Source organism: Mytilus trossulus, chromosome 2 (assembly GCF_036588685.1).
Source record: "Mytilus trossulus isolate FHL-02 chromosome 2, PNRI_Mtr1.1.1.hap1, whole genome shotgun sequence".
NCBI lineage: Eukaryota > Metazoa > Mollusca > Bivalvia > Mytilida > Mytilidae > Mytilus > Mytilus trossulus.
This window is the reverse complement of record NC_086374.1, coordinates 93,906,588-93,927,530: the sequence shown is the minus strand read 5'-3', so window position 1 is coordinate 93,927,530 and position 20,943 is coordinate 93,906,588. Positions and strand designations below refer to the sequence as shown.

Sequence of the window (20,943 nt, the reverse complement as noted above, 5' to 3'; positions counted from 1 at the left end):
GTCCAGTAATTACTAGCAATTGTTTTACCTGTAACATGTACTATGGTTGCAGATATAATATATTAGAAACATGTATTATAATCAGAATGGTATAAAACATTGAACATGGAAAATGATAGTGCAAGGGCATTCGTGTACTATGGACACATTTTTGTTTTCATAGACATATTTTTTTCTTTTTATACCTACTATTGTAGGTGGGGCATAAAAATGTATTAAAAGATCTTTAATGAGACTTTAAACAATCTATTGATTACAAAGTCAGTGATGTCAGTGTGGAAAGAACCGAATCTTGGTATTTGAAACCTGAACATGTACATAAACCCAAAGATAAATCAGTGAAGCATTAAATCTAGGTCAAAATGAACCTCTTTTTTGTGGAAAACTACCTATTTTCCCTAATGAACCTTTACATCTCAACTTAAAAGTGGCTGCAGACAATATCAAAAACACACATGGACATATGAATGCCAATACCACTTCATCAATTTCATTGAAGTCCACTGAATATACAATGTATAGTCATTTTCTTTGAGTTTTGTTGAAGGCAGAATGATTATATGACAGTCAAATAATTACAAACAGATTGTCTTTTATATTTTTGCTTCATGTACTGTTGGACAAGAATTTGTTAAAAATAACAAAAAGTAAACATTTATAAATGCGCAAGCCAAATATTTTTAACAAATAAATTAATATTGTTCCTACAATGAATACATGGGTATCTAATATAGAAGAAAGTATGATTTGGGACTAAGACATTCCTTATAAAAACATGTATCTGATCATGAAATTGATTTAAAAATTTTCTTGTATTAGCAAAACTAAACTTTGCAACAATTTTCTTCAACAAATATTGCTGAATTTGTAAAAAGGAAATTTCCTTTCAAATCTTGATCATTTGACACTTGCAGATAAATAGCATAGAGCACATATTGTTCTTGAAGCCTTTATTTCAGAAGTATAAAAGGTTATTAAATAAAGGTTTCACACATATTTTTTATTCTTTCTGTAAATTTACAAGGCTACTAGCATAAGACCCAAAACATACCTTCACCTTTACAGTATACATTCTAAAGCTAAATAATATACACCTATATAAGTACAACAATGTCATCTAAACTAACAGTTACAGAAATCTGTTGCATATGTATTACCCCTTCAGTTTTTTGTTATAAATTTGTAAGAAAATAGTTATACTATGGATTGATACGATTGATCTATTTTCGTGGATAGAGGAAACTTTGCATTTTCATTGGTATTCGATTTTGTGGTTTTGACAATCTATGAACATAATGTCTATATTAAATATGTAATTCATTGAACATTTGAATTCATGATTCACCTGTATTCAGGAAACTCACGAAAATATGTATATCCAATGAATAATTATGAATTCACACTATAGCGTGAACAGTTCTGCTTATTGCACCTAAAATAACATTTGATTAACATGCACTTTTGACAGAAATGTAGAAACAAGGTGAATATCAAAGCAACAGATTTCAAAATATCACAGAATATGTTATATAAAATGCTAGAATGTTATACACAGGCATGCTGTTGTTCACTTACTGGGCACACCTGGCCTCGCCATGACAACTGAGATTCTATAGCCATCACCTTCATCTTCAAACTTGGCTTCTAACATCTGGAAATGGAAATTCATATATCAATAATTGTATAATAGATGTATGTTTCATTAAAGTACATTATTCAGGTAAATAAACGATAAAATTGATAGTAATTGTGTTTTCATGAACATAGCAAAAAAAACAACATTATAATGAAATTGAAAATGGCAATAGGTACTCAATGGAGCCGATAACAGCCGAGGCCACCAATGGGTCTTCAATGTAGCGAGAAACTCTTGCATCGGGAGGCATCCTTCAATATTGAATGCTTTTTTTGGTAACTTCATAGGGTTGTACACATGTTGACTGTGCCAACAATTTTTAGAATAAAACGCTCTGCATACAAAATGTACTTTAATCAATGCTTTTATATCTCAATGAATTTTCAAAAAGAAGAATTTAATTCTTAATAAATTTTTTAAAGTCATATTTCATTAATTCTTCACACTCTTACAAAAACATTGATAATGTTTAATAGAATGTAAATAGATGGTAACTTTCTACCTTAAAAGTATTGGTTAACCTAAAGAGATCCAATGAAAAGTGAATATAATATAATTCAAACTAGAGTTTACCTTTCCCATTTTAGGTTCTGCTACCTTTAATCTGAAGTCTTTATTTCCTTTTGCATATTCAAGCATATGTGCATATACATGACGTATATTTTCTTTAAAATCACCTAAAATAAATAATTCCAATAAATTCCCAAAGAAAAAACAAAGAAAGAACATTTCATAAATAACAGAATGGTTAAAAAGTAGAAAGCTGTGGGGGTCATGAGTGGAGCAGGGACTACTGATCATTCTGAAGCATTGAAGTTACCTTCTCCATTTTTTGTGTATCTTGATCTTTGAGTTTCTTTGTTAGTGGTTGTCTTTTCAAATTTTCTTTTGATAATGTAATGTTCTTGGTTGAAGCTACACATGACATGACATGCTTATATCATGAATTATATATATTATGTTTAAAGTAATACTATAAAGTCACTTGGAAAATATCTCTTTAGACAGTATCTAAGTTTAGATCATAAAACTAAGATTTATTTGCAGAAAAAGCACATTAATATTTTTTGTTTGATAGCATGTACTTTTTTCATAACAACATATCTTTACTGTGGATTCATCATTCTACGTTGGATAACAAATTTTGTGGGTTCCTAGGGTATACATGAACCACGAATTATAATGTTCAACAAAAAACATGATGTAGTTAGGCTTTGTATACAAAGATTGGCACGAAATCAAATATCAAGAATATGCAAGTTTTCAGCAATCAACGAAAATTGATACCCAAGAAAATAAAAGAATCCAGAGAATATCATAAATGTCAATTTATTTACCATTTCCAGGACTAATAGTATTGGGTACAGGATCTTTTGGTGGATATTCTATAGCAGGAGCTCGAGGGGGTGGACTTGGAGGTGGAGATGGAGGTTTTTCTTTTATTTGAGGTCTTCTTCCTTCCATTGATTTTCTAAGTTCTCCAACTGTCACATGTCTGTTTTCTGGATTACAACCCTAAAAAATATCATTTCATAAGATACATCTATCATGTCTATTGCTTCATGTATATATAAATTAATTAATTTTAGTTAATCAAAAAAAGAATTCTTAGAAATGATCTGTGACACTTTATTCAATTAGGACATTGATCATTTCACATATTTGAAACTTAAAATTGGAACAAGTACACTTTAGGACATAAAAATTTACAAGGATTTGTGAATTTGTTCAAAAGCATAATAGATCAAGCCAAGATTAAAGTTACTCTTTTGGACTGTTGGATTTCAAGGAGTGCTCAAATCATGTTCTTTAAATAAGATTACCTAATGACAAGTCATTTACACTTGCCTGAAATCAGTCTTTAACAGATGCTGTTAAAAAATAATCATCAAAGGACCACACTACATATAGTACAAAATACTTCAAAATAAAAAATAAAAAAGTAAAGTAAAATGAAGTAGTTTCAAGGAGGGTCAGTATTGCACTATAAAAATATCTATGAAAGTAATTTTCATAAACCTCTGATTAAAAATTTGTGCAAAACATAACAAACCATCACAGACAACATTGTGTGTGAAAATCTTAGTTTTGGTCTATCCAACATGTCCAATTTAAGAGTTTTCAGGGTCAAATCTATGGTTTCTAGACCCTTTTCCTGTAGTGAATTGTCAACACATTTATTGTAAACCAAAATTAAAGTACCTGAATCATATTTTCTGTAAGGTAACCAAATTGTGTAGAGCAAGGTATCGTCCCCTGATTAGGCTGACCAAATGTAACTGCGCCACTATTAGCATTCATGCCTGGCCATGCATTAGGATGACCTCCCCATACATTGATCTGTGTGCCTGAATAATTCACAGGATTAAATGGTCCATCTGGCATCTCAGGGGTAGGGTATTCTGAAACATTCGAATGTAAAAAGATTAAAAAAAAAAACACAACGTTTTTCATAAATAATACTGTATACTTGTATACATAAGTGGGGCTTCAAAATAAATTTGAAAAATCATTTTCAAAACAGTTGCTCATTTGGAGAAAAAAGAAATTCCCATTTTTTCTTCACTTGTACAACTTCCAACCCAAGATCTACTTTATACTACTAAAAAAAATGTATACATGTACGACCTATTTAATATAGGTTTTACTGTCTTGGTCTTTCAATCAGCGTTTATACAGGGGTATTGTTTAAACAATTGGTATAACGATCTCTTATTGGAAGAATTATGGGTTAATTACAGCATGGTGAGAAAGAAAATGTTAATGTAATTTGTAGTTAATGAGAAAAAGTGACAGAAATTCAATTGGACAGACAAACAAGGGTAAAACAGCATACACCCTCCTACATAATATAAACTATCATAATTATTCAACAGAATGTTTTCAAAACAAAATGTTTCTTTGTAATAATTTTTCATACCTGGTCCATCATAAGCTCCCACATCTAACACAGGTGAACTACTACTGGCCCATGCTTCTTTTGGTGTCTTGGTCTTTCTCATAGGAGATTTACTTCTGATAGGGGTTGTACTCTGAAATATATATATAAAAACCATAATTAATTTAATCAAATATAAAATTAATTCAATTTAGTTTCCATTACAATTGCTATATGTTTTTTATAAATCTGCCAACTGAAAAAAAATTTTGGATAATTGATAAGGCGTGGTATAATTATTCATGAATGACCCTTATATCCATTCAAACATTCAACTTTTTCATCTAAGGTATATCTATTATGCATTTATTCATGTTCTGAACATCTAAAACTTGTTAAAACAGTTATCATACTATGGAAGCAAGATGGATTCACTATATTTCCTGGGATACAAATTTGGTGGAATTTTATTGAATAAGATAAACAAAGTGTTTTTATGTTCAATAAAATTCTTATTTTTCTATAAGATATCTCTCCTTATTTTTACATTAATTGCATAAGATTTTGGCAAAACCAGGAAATTAAATATCCATGAAAATTGAAAATACAAATTTCCCTCAATCCATGAAAGCATATGAATCAAATGATCAACAACTCTAGGGCATTGATTTTTCTCATTGTTGAAGGCATAATGGTTGCCTTTAATTGCTTACATCCACTTCTTTTTGAACTTTGGTGTATAGTTGTCTCATTGGCAATCATACCACATCTAATTTTTATAATAAGTTGATAGATTTACCCTCTGAGGTTTCTTCTTTAGATTTGATTTTTTGTGTGATGACTTTAATGTTGATCCTGATGTTAATGTACAGTCTGTGTCAAGGTCGGATGTCTCAAAGAAACTGTTGTAGTCGTCGGTGGTATAATCTGTAGATGGAACACCAATATCTTCCACATTAAACTGTTTAGTGACAACATCACTCTCTCGCATGCCATCTCTGAAAAATTATATTTACATTAATATTCATAATGTGTGCATTGAATGGGAAACTGCATAATACATTTATTCAAAATGAAGTTTCGTAGCTGGTACTTTATATGTACAAGGTATATGTATTAGACATTCACAACATTATTATTAATCAGTTATATTTACATCAGTGTAAAGAGTTCAGTTGATTTTTTGTTAAGTGTTAACAAATTTATTCAGTTGTAGGTTCTAAATGTCCTTCTTAGTGATTTTACCATTAGGATGGCAAATTTACCACTATTCTGAATTTTGTAATATTCATAGTTTTGTAATCTAGTAAAACTTTTCAATTATTTTCATTAAAGAGTAGTACCTAGAATTTTGCTTTCACAATCAGTAACAATTTTTTTTAATTTTTTTTTTATGTAAGACATTTGTATGCATAAATTTTAACACATGTTCCAATCATCTTAAAACAAATGCTGTGGATTAATTATATTAATAAATATTCATTATACATACCTGCTAACAGCAATGGCTTTGAGAGTTCTCTTGCCAGATCTAAGTGTAAATGGGCCTACATATTTAAATGTGACTTCCTTCCCACCTATCTTCCTCTGGAAGGCTGATGGTTTGCTGCCATCAGAGGTGAAGTATAATTTACAATCAGGAGTATCTATAAAACAAAAATATAAATTTTCTTTTAAAGAAATATCTAATTTCATTATTTTAAAACTCTTTGTCAGTACCTAGTGGTCTTGTTATTCATTTTTTAGAGGATTGAGTGTTACTGACATATCTATGATTGTTTCTGTGTAATTATTTTAATACATACTAGCTCTTAATTACACATGCTTAGTGTTTAATTTCAGTTTTAATATATTTAAAGTGAACTTTTCACTGGCAATGCAACAAAAAATCATTGATTTTTATGACCATTTTAGTCTATACCAATTCAATGTATGTTTTTGTTGGGTTTTTTTAAATTGCAAAGTTAATATACATACATGAATATACCATGTTCATATGAAGATACAATTTTATATATCATTTTTAATTGTTGATTATAATTAAGCAAAAATATTAGCTTAATTCAAAGCAAGTTTTCATTTGTGACCCTTATACTAAACAACCAGATAAAACTTAAATAACTATAACTAAACATAAATGTGGTTGCATATCATGCAAACACTCATTGCTAAAATACTGGCACTGTCATCAAAAGCTGTCACTTAAAGCATATATTTCATTTCATCCTACAGAAAACAAAGCATGTTTTATTTAATCCTATTTAATAAAGCATATTTAATTCTATACTATATAATATAAAACATAGCATATTTCATTCTATCCTTCATTTAAATAATCAGATAAATAATCATAAATTAAAAAAATGGCCGTCAAATCTTAATTCCAAAAAATTTAAATAATAAATTATAATTTAAACCATACATGTATGTTACAATTTTGTTTTTTTTAATAGACGGTCAGGGGTGATGGATATACGAGTAACTAGAAACAAGCAATAAATACTTGTATAAATGTATTTTTGGAAAAAACATTTATAAGAGGAGATTATTCAAGCCTTGATAGGAAAATCTAAAATATGGTAAGTAAATATTACTTAAATCAAATTACTTGTATAACTATATCAAATACTCTGACTGTTAGCATATTCAGTAAGTAGGAGCACTGTATAAGCATGTTTGAATTCACAAAGAAATTTACAAGATGAAAAATGTTTCATATTAAAGATTTCTGATATCTTCCAAAGTCATAATGTTCCACTGGATCAGGTTTTTTAAATAATCAATTATGGTAAAAACTAGAAAAGTGTATAATTAGTTGCATACCATTAATATTTCACAATGTATACACCAATATTAATCAAATGTAATTTTTATATCATTATAATCAGCGTTATCAAAAATGTGGACCCACTTGCCATGCTATATTATGAGTTATAATGTAGTGTGTCAGGATAAGCCTTTTGAGTTATAATGTAGTTTGTCAGGATAAGTGGCCTTTTGAGCCATTAGTACAAACAGTATTCATTTGAATTAATTCATTACATAGAACATTCATAAAACATAAAATAAATAGGATTCAGAAACAAGCAAAGATACAATGTATTAATCTGTCTCCTAGCCATTATCATCATGACATGCTTTTTAGCTGTTTTAGCTTCTATTCAAACCTATTGTTTCCATGCAAACTTGCCTGACTGAAGGGCCATGAATGTCTTGGTATCAATATTTGACCCAAGAACACCAATTTTTGGGCGGCGTAATGGAACAATAATGGGACCAGCTATACCTCCACTAAATGGCATGATGTAAATAATGGATAGTTTCAATGACCTCTGGTGAAATTTAACTCAGGATTTCTGGGTTACTGTAAATATTGTAAATTGAATATGAACAAGAAAGATTCAAAATGTTATAACTTACATTGTAACTGGATACAAACACAATTTTGTCATTGTTCCCGCCTGCCCTAAATAGAAGGGCACCCCACCCTTTGTGCCCTTACCCCCGCCCTTCTGCCCTCCAAAGCCAAAGAATGCCCCAAATGCCTTTTCAAAAGATACATTTTATAAACAGCATGCCTTCTGGCGTTTCCGGTAAGATTGTTACCTGAATATCGTGTAACACTAATAAACTGACAATAGGATTAAGTTAAATTGTTATATCAATTTAAGGATAAATCTCCTAAAGACAACATATTATACTGAAAGTTACAACCTCCACTCCAGTTTCTGCTTTTTTTTGGCAATAATAATCATGCAATTCCCTTACAAGAAATATACCTATACCTGACTAAAACCACATAATATGTTACATCTTAGTCTTACATGAACTTTATGATCTATCTATGACACCCCTGCTACACATATATAAACTAGCTTTGATTGTCCAGGACAATCATAATGATATTTCTATTACTTTTTCACATGTAATTCTGAATTTATGCCATACATCATGAGTCGATATTTATTCATTATACATGCATAATGAATAAACATTGACTCATGATGTATGGCATAAATTCAGAATTTATTAATTGCATATATTTATTTTTTGAAGAAATAACAAAAATGTGAGACTTATTATTATGGCGATTTCAGGAATATCTGTAAACATGTCAATGAGATATCAGAATGCTAGTTCTTACTTTTGCCATTATCATCCTATTATTCATAATAAAGAGTACATCACAATGATTTTCTGAATTTGCCATATCTTTGTGAATTGGTGTTTCATTTTAAAAGTTTTTTGTTTATTATTACCTGAAACTAATTCAATGAGAGTTGTCGTATCAACTTTTGACTTTACGATGCCAGGTATGTGTTTACGCAAAGGAGTAATTTGAGGGGGACAAACAGCACCAGCACTTGGCATTCTAAATCTTCAAAGATCAATTTTATCTGAAAGTAAAGAAAATATATTATTATATATAATTAGACATCTTTTGTAGATTATATAATAAGATTGTTGGTTTTCCTGTTTGAATTATTTTACAATAGGAATTTCGGTGCCCTTTATAGCCTTAAGAAAGGTGTAAGCCAAGACACTGCGTTAAATAGTCCTAGATTACTCTGATGTCCCACTGCTGTTGTGCCGTCAGAGTAATATCACACTATGTGTTGAAGGCCATACTTAAACCTAAATTGTTACCTTTTTACGCATTGTAACTTGAATGGATAGTTGTCTCATTAGCAAACATTCCACATCTTATTCATAATAGGGATCTTCACGGTTAGTTCACCCATAATGGGTAGGGGGCAGATTTTCATAATGGAAGTAAAAATGGTGTGAAAAATATAGGAAAAACATCATTAAAACCGAGCAGTTGCTTGGAACAAACACATAGGATTTCCCATACTTTCATACTTTTTCCACCTCTTTTTAAAAAAATCTGCCACCTATGGCCGAACTAACGGTGAAGAGCCTTATTATATTGACAAATCATCAAAATTATGTATGGTTTGATAGGTTCATTGTTTATTTTAAGAAATGGCTATGGCAATTGATACTAGAAATAAAATCCTTTACATTGTACAAATAACCTAACAGAGGTCACAAAGTAGAATCTGGATCATTTTCTATTATACGACTGTTTTAGAATATAAAATATCTTAAAAATAAGAATGGACATGTTATGTTTGTTTATTTTTGTTGACACTTTGCGTGATACGCGAGAATTTGTTTTAAAAATTTACCTTAATGTGTGTATCTTATTATATTTACCTATAAACTGGTAGTACACATGTACATGATTTCTAAAAGGTTGTAAAAATTCGATGTTTTGGAAATATTTATGTGTTGTCAGGCCGCCAATCAACCGAATCTGCCTTCTTTTTTGAAGAGCGCGCACCTGCCGGAAGTTCAACAACCGGAAATTCCCTTTATCACCATATTCGACCCAGTACAGAAAACTGTAAGCATGACTGTCAGAAATCCATCCTAATCGTCTTCTTAAACAATGTGAAATTCTTAAAAGATAGTTTAATGTTGATTTATTATTTCAATAATTCTGATCACGCACATATTTCTTATTACTGAAGTATGATGAGCAGAATATAAGGTTTCTAATGTGCGAAAGTTCTAGTGCAGTAAAGTATCTTATTTCAAACTAAATATCTATCTCAACCAATAATGTCAGAATCTGTCTCTAAGTTATTTTTTTGTTGTTTTAAGTCTATTTTCGTCTTAAAACAATTAAAATAGGATGGGATTGAAATAACTGTCAGTCGGGATGACGAACAAAATTTTGATTCATCAGAACTTCAGTCTTCGCTTCGTAACTTTTCAGTGGCAGATCCAGGATTTTTCATAAGTGGGGGCTCGCTTCAGTGATTCCCTATACAAGCAACCATTTTTTCCCAAATAGGGGAGGGGGGCCCTTAATCCACCTCTGCCTTTATCATGTTTATATAGATCCCTCCAGCTTTGGAGCACACACAGCTAGATGTGTACCTTTCGCAGATAATTTCAAAAAAATATTAACGTATTCACAAGTTATTCCAAATTTAAAATGTGATTTGTCCCTTCACCGATAAGTTTTTAAAAAAAGTATAACATATTGACAAGTTATTCCAAATTTTAATTGTTGAAAAAAATCCTCCACCGCAACATTGTCTGTCTTCATCATGAACTGTTAAATCCACAGTGCCAGGAGCTTAATTTTTGTTTTTTTTTAAGTTTGATTCTGTTGGCCTGTAGATATGATTTCTACAGGCCATAGAACAATTTTATACGCCTGGATAGTCTGAGATTACTCTGACGTCCAACAGCTGTTTTGCCAGACAAGCTGGGGCCGTGGGACGTCAGAGTTCGTCCCATATCAAAAAGTGGATATTTGCCCACCCAAAATAGATGCACTGCTTCGTTGCTTCTGGTGCTGACTGACATCCTTGTCAGTTATATCTTTTTATAATATTTACAAAAAAACGGTGTGGAAAATACCCGAAATGGACATGATTATATTTACGAAAGCTGGAATATAAAAAAACTGTTGAAAAAAATAGGTGGGGACGGGTCCATCAAACAAGGTCTTGCTATGAAAACAGCTGATGTTTCGAGAATACAATGTATATTATGTGGGAAATACAAATAACAATTTTTGTACAGACTTCATCCTCTTGCATAGGTTACATATGCCTCACAAATGCAATGATTAACCTGGTTTTTTTTTTTATATTTACAGTAAAATGCCAACAGAAGCAGTAGAGAAACCTGTGGAAGAGACCAAGGTTGAAGATGGATCTGGTTCAGGGACAGACTCTGATAGTGACGACTCTACTGGAATTCCAGATTTGGAAGAAGGAGATGTCTCTAATCAGACAAGTCAGGTACTGTAGGTAATAGCAGGAGAATTAAGGTCCATTACAACCTATCCACTAAATCACTGTTTATTATAAAAATGAAAAAAACAAAAATGATTGTAAAGTTGATTACAATTAACTAAAAAGTGTGCTAGCCAATCAATGATTGAATTGAATCATGTTTACCATGATGATACTTATCCCCGACCTATCGATAAATGACTTATCCCCGACCTATCGATAAATGACGATAGTGATGCTGTTTTATAGCCAGTACAAATCTGATGTAAACATGATTCAATAACAACACAACAAACTAGCATTTATACCAGCTGCATTTTGTAATGAATAATATAAGGTCACTTTTTCTTAAGAGAGAAGGCGTGACACTATGTATTTCAGACTGTATTCTTAGGTAAACATTGAAAATTAAATCATGGAACAATTTGTATCAGATGCATGGAATGTGTCTTTTATTGTTTTGACATGTTTCTTGTTTGAATATTGGAGAAAGCACTTTTGATTGATCACGTTGTCTTATTTTATGAAAGATAGTTTTCCAAGACATTATTTACAATGTAAGCTAAGTTTTGAAGAAAATGTCCATAATTATGCATGTTTACCATGATGATACTTATCCCCGACCTATCGATAAATGACGATAGTGATGCTGTTATATAGCCAGTACAAATCTGATGTAAACATGTCTATTGGGTTAACTTAAAAAAAAGTTTGTTTCTTTCTTTTTTTTGACAATAAAATGTTGATGCCAGGATATTTTAGTTAACGCCACTACTTTTTTTTATAATACAAAAAAAACAACTTTGAATTATTGTGCAAATGGATTTTTTTTTTTAATTGTATATAAATGGATGTCTATAATGACAGAGTAATGTTACAAGAACTAATATATGCTTTACATTAATTGGTAGGATTTTAGAAAGTGGATTAACTAAGGCGAATAGTGATGATGATTTTAACTAATACTCTTGTCAAAGAAATAATGGAAAATAATTAATTCATAAACAGGAGGAAGTGTCAATAATCACAAATTTTGTTGATGAATTGGAAAAAGTTTGCTATGATGATACTTATCCCCGACCTATCGACAAATGACGATAGTGATGCTGTTATATAGCCAGTACAAATCTGATGCAAACTCGTTAACTTATACATCAACATTATTGTCAATTACATATAGGTTAGATAACCCCTTTATCCAGGCTGGAACATTCCTGTTGCCCTTGAGATTTACAGAGACATTGCATGATATCAATTTTGTTTTAACAGGTAGCTCAGGCTGCAGGTATTCAGGAAGAACTTGTCAGTAGAGCTAAACAGAGTAGAAGTGAAAAAAAAGCAAGAAAGGCAATGTCAAAACTGGGTATGTAATGTGCCACCTGAACAAGAAAACACATTTTACTATGAAATACATCTGTACTGTCAGTATAGGTATTACAGATGTCATGCACACACATTTTCATGTGCATACTGCCAGTTGTTATATCTTGACTAAAGTAATTGTTGAGAATGATTACACATGTACTTGAAGCCATGAATAAATATGCTGTAAGAAATGAACACGATATATGTGAATGCACTTAAAGAGCTTTAAATTGCTTTAAAAAGGAACAACACATTCCAACCTCCTGTCATTGTTATGCTTTTCTAATATTTGCCAGAAAGTAAAAAAGATAATAGATGGATATACATGTAACAATATACGGGCAACACAAACAGCTTATACATAACCAAGCACTTCAATTGTAAGAGACATGCTCAAAATGAGTTCTAGAGTGAGATACCAGAAACACTTTTGACTGTTTTCACTTGATAATGCTCCTATGACAGTCGGGGGTACTACTTGTACAAGTGTATTTTATTTACTTGAAGAAGTAAAAAAAAAATATACGCATATAAGTAAATTTGTAGGATACTTAAACAAGTGAATTTTATTTACTTGTATAGGTAAAAAAAAAAATGGCTTAGTTATGTCCCTTAAGCATTTAGAATTTTTTACTTGTACAAGTAAAAAAAATCATCCTTTCTTCTTTTCTTGAATTCTTAAGATTTCTTTGCTCTAATAGAATTTTAAATTGTGTACCCTTGGCAGATGTCTTTACTAATCATTTAAGTGTAATTTCATGGACAATGAAAGTCCCATTTGTTTGTTATCTTCTTAACACTAGTCATTTACAAGCCCCAAAGGAGCAATTTTTGAAGGCCTTGCGCAAATATACAAGATCTTTGCTCAATCAGTTTCTTTGATGAATTAATGAGATGAAACATTGAACTTTAATGAAAAAATTTGAGCAAACCTGGGAAAAAATTTTAAAGGCATGATTTTACATCTTGAAACTTGAGGATTTTTGTTGATTTGTAAGAAAAATTTACTTATACAAGTAAATTTTTTAGAAAATTAAGGGGAGATTATTCAAACATTATTTATTTACTTATATGTGTATATTTTCTTTCACTTCTTTAAGTAAATAAAATACACTTGTACAAGTAGTACCCCTGACTGTATGAATTATATTTTCCAGGTTTAAAACAGGTAACCGGAGTAACACGAGTTACAATCAGGAAGTCCAAAAACATTTTATTTGTAATTAACAGACCAGATGTATATAAATGTCCAGCATCTGACACCTATATAGTATTTGGTGAAGCAAAGGTAAGTCAAACTGTGTCTTGATACACTTTCCAAAATATTGGTATGGGTATTGAATCCACCAGTGAAACTTTCTCTCTTAGAGAATTTCTTACTTAAGTCTAATAATCTTAACAGCCTTGTTACTCCTAAAAAGGTACCAATATTACTGTATCAGATGCTAAATTGGATATTAAAAATCTTAAAACCTAGTACATGTATAAGTATCGAACAGCTCTTTTCAATTTATAATTGACATCTTTCCATGCAAACTTTTCTCATTGTTAAGATTTAAGATGCTCAGTGGTTTTAAACCTTCATAAAATTCTAAAAATCATACCTGAACCCTCATATGCATAATTTGCTCAACTGTAAATTATAACATCAGGTCTTTACTTATATTCCTCATTTTGATAATAATGTTAATAGAAATAAGCTATCTAGTTTTCCTAATTCTGCAGATTGAAGATTTGAGTCAGCAAGCACAGATGGCAGCAGCTGAAAAGTTCAAGACCCCCACCAACCCTGCTGGTCTTGGAGAAGATATCACCAACCCTGTTCAACAACCCATCCAAGAAGAATCTGAGGAAGAGGGAGAGGTAAACAAATTTAGAAGCCAAATTAAAACCAGTAGATCATACTAAACAATTTAAAGGCTATTACCATCATTTTAAGAGATAGTTTTAAACATCCATTATAAACATGTTTTCGGGGGTTCAAGAGAAAGGTGATATATATTAATGCAAGAACATGAAATAAAGTGGTAGATTTTAGAAAATTTAATCTTGCTGCATGCTTGAAGCAATATCTTAAAAATGGCAGTCTGAGACATGTCAAAAAGTTGACAAACAATAAAAGTATGTAAAAAAAATAAGTTGAAAACAAATAACACGACGTACATTATTTCAATTTCAATCAAAATAATGTGAACATATGCCCACAAAAATTTGCCATTAAACCATGTTTACATTTGTACATTCCAAATATAAATCTTTCAAATGTTATATTCCTGGAATCTTGGTAATGGATGATAAGAAATCATAATATCTGTTGAAACTAATTCTATTATTTGGAAAAAGAATGTCTCATTTATAAGTGCTGAATAAGATGCATAAATAGATTCATGTTTGCTATGATGATATTTATCCCCGACCTATCGATAAATGACGATAGTGATGCTGTTTTTTAGCCAGTACAAATCTGATGTAAACATGATTCAATAGATGTAAAACAATTATTTGTGTGTGTATAATGGAATAAATAAATAAGTTGATTCAGACACTCTACAGAACTTGTGAAAAATATCTATTTGTTTAAGTATTTAAGGCGAAAATAGTAAAATGGATTTTTTTTTCTCACTTGACTACCTTGTATACAAAAAAAATCTACTAGTGTATGCATAATTATTTTTTAAATTTTTAAACATAGTTATATTGAAATAATGAAATCGCATTTCATGCAGTGAGATTAAGTGTTTTTTTCAGGCAAAACATGATTTATTTAATGAAACTTGATAAAAACTTTATTTTTGGAATTAATTAATTGTTGGTTGCTTAACGTCCTTCTGGAAATTGACTAGCATTATTTAAGTATGGTAAATTTGATAATATAAAAGTTTCTATGATTAACTATCTTTTAAGTATTTGCCTTTGCTTTTCGTCATATTTATGGTCATCCTGATGAAAAATATTAATTTAGTCCTGCAATAAAGAATTTAAGCTTAAATTGAAGCAAATGTCTGTAAATATGCATGTTTGCTATGATGATACTTCCCCGACCTATCGATAAATGACGATAGTGATGCTGTTATATAGCCAGTACAAATCTGATGTAAACATGAACATTACATGACTTTTTACTTGAAACTGAATAAAAACTCCTAGTTTGTAAATTGACTAGTGTAATCTTTAATAGAAGAAAGTTAATTTTTAAAAGAAAAGAAGTTGCATTACAATTTTTTTTTGGAACTATTAAAAAAAACCCAGAATGATGACACGCTTGATAACAAAACTTGCAGAAAAAATAGCTGTATGAGGTCATAAAAACTTTTTTGTGGGTGCACCTTTTTTACTGACATTTTTCTTTTTGGATAATCTTTTTTGTTTTTGATTCTCATGAATGGTCTATAATAAATTTATAAATTTATTTGATACCTGAAAAAAGCATTTAAACTTAAATTGAAACAAATGTCCATAATATGCATGTTTGCTATGATGATACTTATCCCCGACCTATCGATAAATGACGATAGTGATGCTGTTTTTTAGCCAGTACAAATCTGATGTAAACATGAACAATACAGGACTTCTTTTTCAATCTGAATACTCCTATTTTGTAAATTGACTAGTGTAATCTTTAAAAGAAGAAAGTTAATTTTTTAAAAAAAGAAATTCTTTCACAAGAAGTTGCATTACATTTTTTTTTATAAAATAAAAATTTTGGAACTATTAATAAAAAACAGAATGAGGGAAACGTTTGTTAACAAAACTTTCAGAAAAAATAGCTTCATGAGGTCATAAAAACTATTTTGTGGGTGCATCTGGAAGCTAGGGATGGGTTTTCCTTGTTTAATGACATTTTTCTTCTGGAGTAATCTTTTTTGTTTTTGATGCTCATGAATGGTGTATAATAAATTTGTTTGATTCCTGAAAAAAAGTATTAAAACTTAAATTGAAGCAAATGTCCATAATATGCATGTTTGCTATGATGATACTTCCCCGACCTATCGATAAATGACGATAGTGATGCTGTTACATAGCCAGTACAAATCTGATGTAAACATGAACAATACAGGACTTTTTTCGTGAAACTGAAGCAAAACTCCTATTTTTGTAAATTGACTAGTGTAATCTTTTAAAGAACGTTAAAAAAAAAAAAAAAAATGGGAAATTTTGCAAAAAAAAAGGCAGACATTATATTTTTTATATAAAATTGAAATGTTGCGACTATCCATAAAAAATAGAATGATGACATACATTTGTTAACAAAACTTGCAGAAAACTAGCTTTATGAGGTCATACAAAAAATATTATGGAAGCTAGGGAGGGGTTTTCCTTTTTTTAATGCCATTTCTTCTGAAAAAATCAGAAAATTTGCTGGCGATTCTAATTTAATCTTTGGTAATCCTTTTGAAGAATTATTTTAAAAAAAAGTATTGAAGCAAATGTCTGTAAATATGCATGTTTGCTATGATGATACTTATCCCCGACCTATCGATAAATGACGATAGTGATGCTGTTATATAGCCAGTACAAATCTGATGTAAACATGTTCTTTTACTACTTCCATACAAACAAATGGTGTTTAAAAAACTTTGTGCCAAAGACTTTTCAAGAAATAATACCCTTCAATTGTATAGAAAAAAAAAATTGCAGCATTTCACAGCTTATACCCCTTTCATTAATGGTGATTTGTCAAGAGGCTATGCAAACACTTTATTAACAAAGTCATCTCATGAAAACATCAAAAACTTTATAAAGGTGTGAAATGAAGTCATTTGATTCATAGAACAAAAACTAATAAACAGGAGGAAAATTAGAAGGGAGTAAGTTGTTCAATATGCTTTGTGAAAAGCCACAATCATGACACTGCAGAAGCCATCAAATTTAATTCAAAATATAAAATTACCAATATCTTGATAATTTACTTTTATTCATGTTTGCTATGATGATATTTATCCCCGACCTATCGACAAATGACGATAGTGATGCTGTTATATAGCCAGTACAAATCTGATGTAAACATGATTAATACTTATTTCAAATGAGCAGATAATTTCTCTAATTAAAAGCTGTACATTTCGTGTTGAGGATATATATTTATTAAGGCATAACACAGGAATAAGAAAAAGTTTGTTAAAATGCAAGTTATGTCCTTCATCTCATTCCCATTTGGATTAGCTGTGTAAAAATTAATGGGAAGTTTGAAATATCAGAATAAATAGTATATGATCTAGTTTCTTATAGACTTAATGAGTTGACCACCTTTGTCTCCTAAGCGAATATGTTTCACGCAAATTTAAAAATCGGTTTATCCAGAAGTGATGCTTGCTAAGAAATAATGCTTCTTGCATTCACCAGGATATGATTAAAGTTAGTCTTTCTCTATTATTTTACTATTGGTGATGTCACACTGCAATCATAAAAGTGAATGCTTAAATGGCTGAATTTTTTATCAGGATTGCATGTTTGCTATGATGATACTTATCCCCAACCTATCGATAAATGACGATAGTGATGCTGTTATATAGCCAGTACAAATCTGATGTAAACATGTTCAATTACTTAGTACTTCCTTAAACAAAAATGGTGTTTAAAAAAAAAATTGGGCCTCAACACTTTTCTATAAATAATATTCTTCAATTGTAAAGAAAAATTGATTTACAGCAGTATATTAATAAAGATTCGAACTGCTCAAACAGCAAACAGAGTAAAAATTTGTAGTGTACCTTTATACACTTAGTTAAAGTTGTAATTACAATCCTCTTAATGAGTTCATAGAAATAATTACTTCTGCACAAATACAACACCACCTCTGTTATATTGTTGCTTCAATATTTTTATGGTTATTTCTTCTTAAGAGTTTCATGTAGATTTGATGTTCCTAAAGTAAAATTAAATGCAACTTAACAAATATATAATGATTTCAAAATCACTTTTGAGCTAGTTGGACAACATGTAGAGTAATACTTAACAATTGTAATAATATGTACAAAAGAATGATCCAGATACATGTAGTCATATATATAAAAAAAATAGTATTTGCATTAATTTGCTTAAAATTTACAATCTCTGTAAAGTGTAAAACAAAATGTATTAATGTACAAAAAAGTCAAATTTTGACATCTTCAAAAAAATTTAATTAGGGAGTTGTAAGCTTGTTATGATGATACTTATCCCCAACCTATCGATAAATGACGATATTGTTGCTGTTTTTTAGCCAGTACAAATCTGATGCAAGCTTTCAATTTTGCCTAATAGAGAATTATCAGGGTTTTTTTATCATCAAAAATTTAAAGCTGTACATTGTATGTCTGCCTTCATAACAGTCTTGTTAAGTTCTTACTATTCAGGAAATTTGTCACTAAATAATTTTGAGAGAGCAAGTTTACAAGATAACATTAAAATCAAAGTCTTATCTTCCATATAAACTTCAATATATACATGTAAACTAGTAGTTTCCAAAGTCTGATCTTGCAGGATACATTGAGTTTTGTTTAAGTAACACATGAGCATGCTCAAGAGGCAGACCAAAATTCCATAGATATTTGAATGGAAATATTTCTATATTGTCACAAATACAAGGCGTGACCAATATAAGTGTTATGTCTATGCAACTGATAAAACCATCATGCAAAGTCAATTGCTATGATTACAACATAAATGAACACTTTCCTTTGCCTTTCTATTGGATTTTGCTTTTATTTCATAAACTCGTAAACTTGGAAGAGATGTGTTCTAAAACACCATTAGCTTGCTATGATGATACTTATCCCCGACCTATCGATAAATGACGATAGTGTTGCTGTTATATAGCCAGTACAAATCTGATGCAAGCTTCTTTTCCCTGTAAAAAGAAACATTGGGGAAAAAATGTGGAATTAATTGTATTTTAAGCTTTCAAGTTTCAACCAGTGATTTATGACTTAAAATATTACAAAAAAGCATTTGTATAACTGGTACTCACTTATATGCAACATTGATAACAATTCAACTTTTAAATTTCAGGTGGATGAATCTGGAGTAGAAGCTAAAGACATTGAACTTGTTATGTCCCAAGCTAATGTATCTCGAACAAAAGCTGTGAAGGCACTTAAAAATAATAATAATGACATTGTGAATGCAATTATGGTAAGTCAAATTCTTAGATAGTTGTTTTGGATTGAAATGGAATGAGTATCTCACACAACTCCTAAATTATAAAATCCTTGTCCAAGAAAAGTTAAAAAAAAAAATGAAAAATGCCAAATGTTGTTAGTGTTTAATTTATAAATTTCAAGACCTGCCTGAAAAAAATTGAAGTTCGACTATAAAAACACACTTTCAGTCTTGTATAGCAATGTACAGGACACACATTTTGTCACAACAACCTAAACATAATAAAGATTTGTCAGTGAAAATAAAAAAAAAAAATATATATCATTTCACAAGAATGAAAGATTAGAGGAAGAAAATTCAAATATATGATTTTGAGGTATATTGTCATGGTTATATATTAGAGATTAGGATTTTTTGCGACAACTTGCTATGATGATACTTATCCCCGACCTATCGATAAATGACGATAGTGATGCTGTTATATAGCCAGTACAAATCTGATGCAAGTGTTCATATCTTGAAGAATGGTGTTTCTTTGACAATATATAAATTTGAAATTCAATGTGAAGATTTAATTCCAAATCATTATGACAGTCTCTGTTGTAACATAAATCTACAAAACCAAAGATCAGTGCATTTACTGTAACAAATCAATATGTGTTGTACACACAAGGTTATTCATGGGTAAATAGCACTCTTGCCTTCCAGTGAATCATTGATAGTCTAGGTGATAACATTCTTGACAAAAGACCTGTCTAAGTTACCATGGAGACACTGATTTTTATTGAATCGCTTGGTGTACAGTATTTTTAAGAATATTCTTGACCTAATAGTAAAAATAAAGATATAAATATAAATTTATGTAAAAAACATCTCCATGATGTATCTTTTTGTCAGTGACAGAAAGTGGTTTAATGGCTCATTGAAGCAAACTTTTATTTGACAAATGTACTGAAAATTAGATGAATTATTTAATTAGTATTGAGTGATTTGATTCTTTATCTGTATATAACCATTGTTTTCATTGATTCGTGTAGAAATAACTTTCATCATTTTATTTTTCAGGAGCTGACGATGTGATGACTTTCTCTACTTGTGTTTCTTTGTGTTGCCATGTTTTGTCATATTTATGTAAAATAATTCTTAAAAAAAGCATCAAAAATCAA

The 20,943-nt window shown here is 30.2% G+C and overlaps 2 protein-coding genes across 3 annotated transcripts in view; one reads left to right on the top strand and one right to left on the bottom strand.

Moving 5' to 3' along the window:
- The window catches only part of LOC134708404 (annexin A6-like), a 26,907-nt gene extending 17,048 nt beyond the window's left edge, over positions 1–9,859 (bottom strand). The window contains exons 1-9 of one of the 2 annotated variants that reach the window (XM_063568901.1): positions 9,735–9,859; positions 8,774–8,911; positions 6,007–6,160; positions 5,314–5,512; positions 4,557–4,668; positions 3,839–4,038; positions 2,974–3,151; positions 2,210–2,313; positions 1,576–1,651 (exon numbers count right to left, since the gene is read on the bottom strand). In XM_063568901.1, coding sequence (XP_063424971.1) covers positions 1,576–1,651; positions 2,210–2,313; positions 2,974–3,151; positions 3,839–4,038; positions 4,557–4,668; positions 5,314–5,512; positions 6,007–6,160; positions 8,774–8,885 — 1,135 coding nt within the window. In that variant the 5' untranslated portion in view covers positions 8,886–8,911; positions 9,735–9,859. Of the gene's footprint in view, positions 1–1,575; positions 1,652–2,209; positions 2,314–2,973; positions 3,152–3,838; positions 4,039–4,556; positions 4,669–5,313; positions 5,513–6,006; positions 6,161–7,704; positions 7,862–8,773; positions 8,912–9,734 lie in introns of those variants that run through there. The other variant, XM_063568902.1, reaches the window with a different exon arrangement.
- LOC134708405 (nascent polypeptide-associated complex subunit alpha-like) lies at positions 9,819–20,943 on the top strand. The gene is made up of 7 exons (XM_063568904.1): positions 9,819–9,924; positions 11,194–11,338; positions 12,602–12,695; positions 13,855–13,985; positions 14,423–14,560; positions 19,688–19,810; positions 20,843–20,943. The coding sequence occupies exons 2-7, from the start codon at positions 11,198–11,200 to the stop codon at positions 20,855–20,857; spliced, it is 642 nt and encodes a 213-aa protein (XP_063424974.1). The 5' UTR covers positions 9,819–9,924; positions 11,194–11,197; the 3' UTR covers positions 20,858–20,943.

What these genes read in the sequence shown, in the direction of transcription:
- LOC134708405 (XM_063568904.1), top strand. Translation starts at nt 11,198, where the DNA reads ATGCCAACAGAAGCAGTAGAGAAACCTGTGGAAGAGACCAAGGTTGAA. An exon ending in TCTCTAATCAGACAAGTCAG is followed by an intron (nt 11,339 to 12,601) that starts GTACTGTAGGTA and finishes TTGTTTTAACAG; the next exon opens with GTAGCTCAGGCTGCAGGTAT. An exon ending in AAAGGCAATGTCAAAACTGG is followed by an intron (nt 12,696 to 13,854) that starts GTATGTAATGTG and finishes TATATTTTCCAG; the next exon opens with GTTTAAAACAGGTAACCGGA.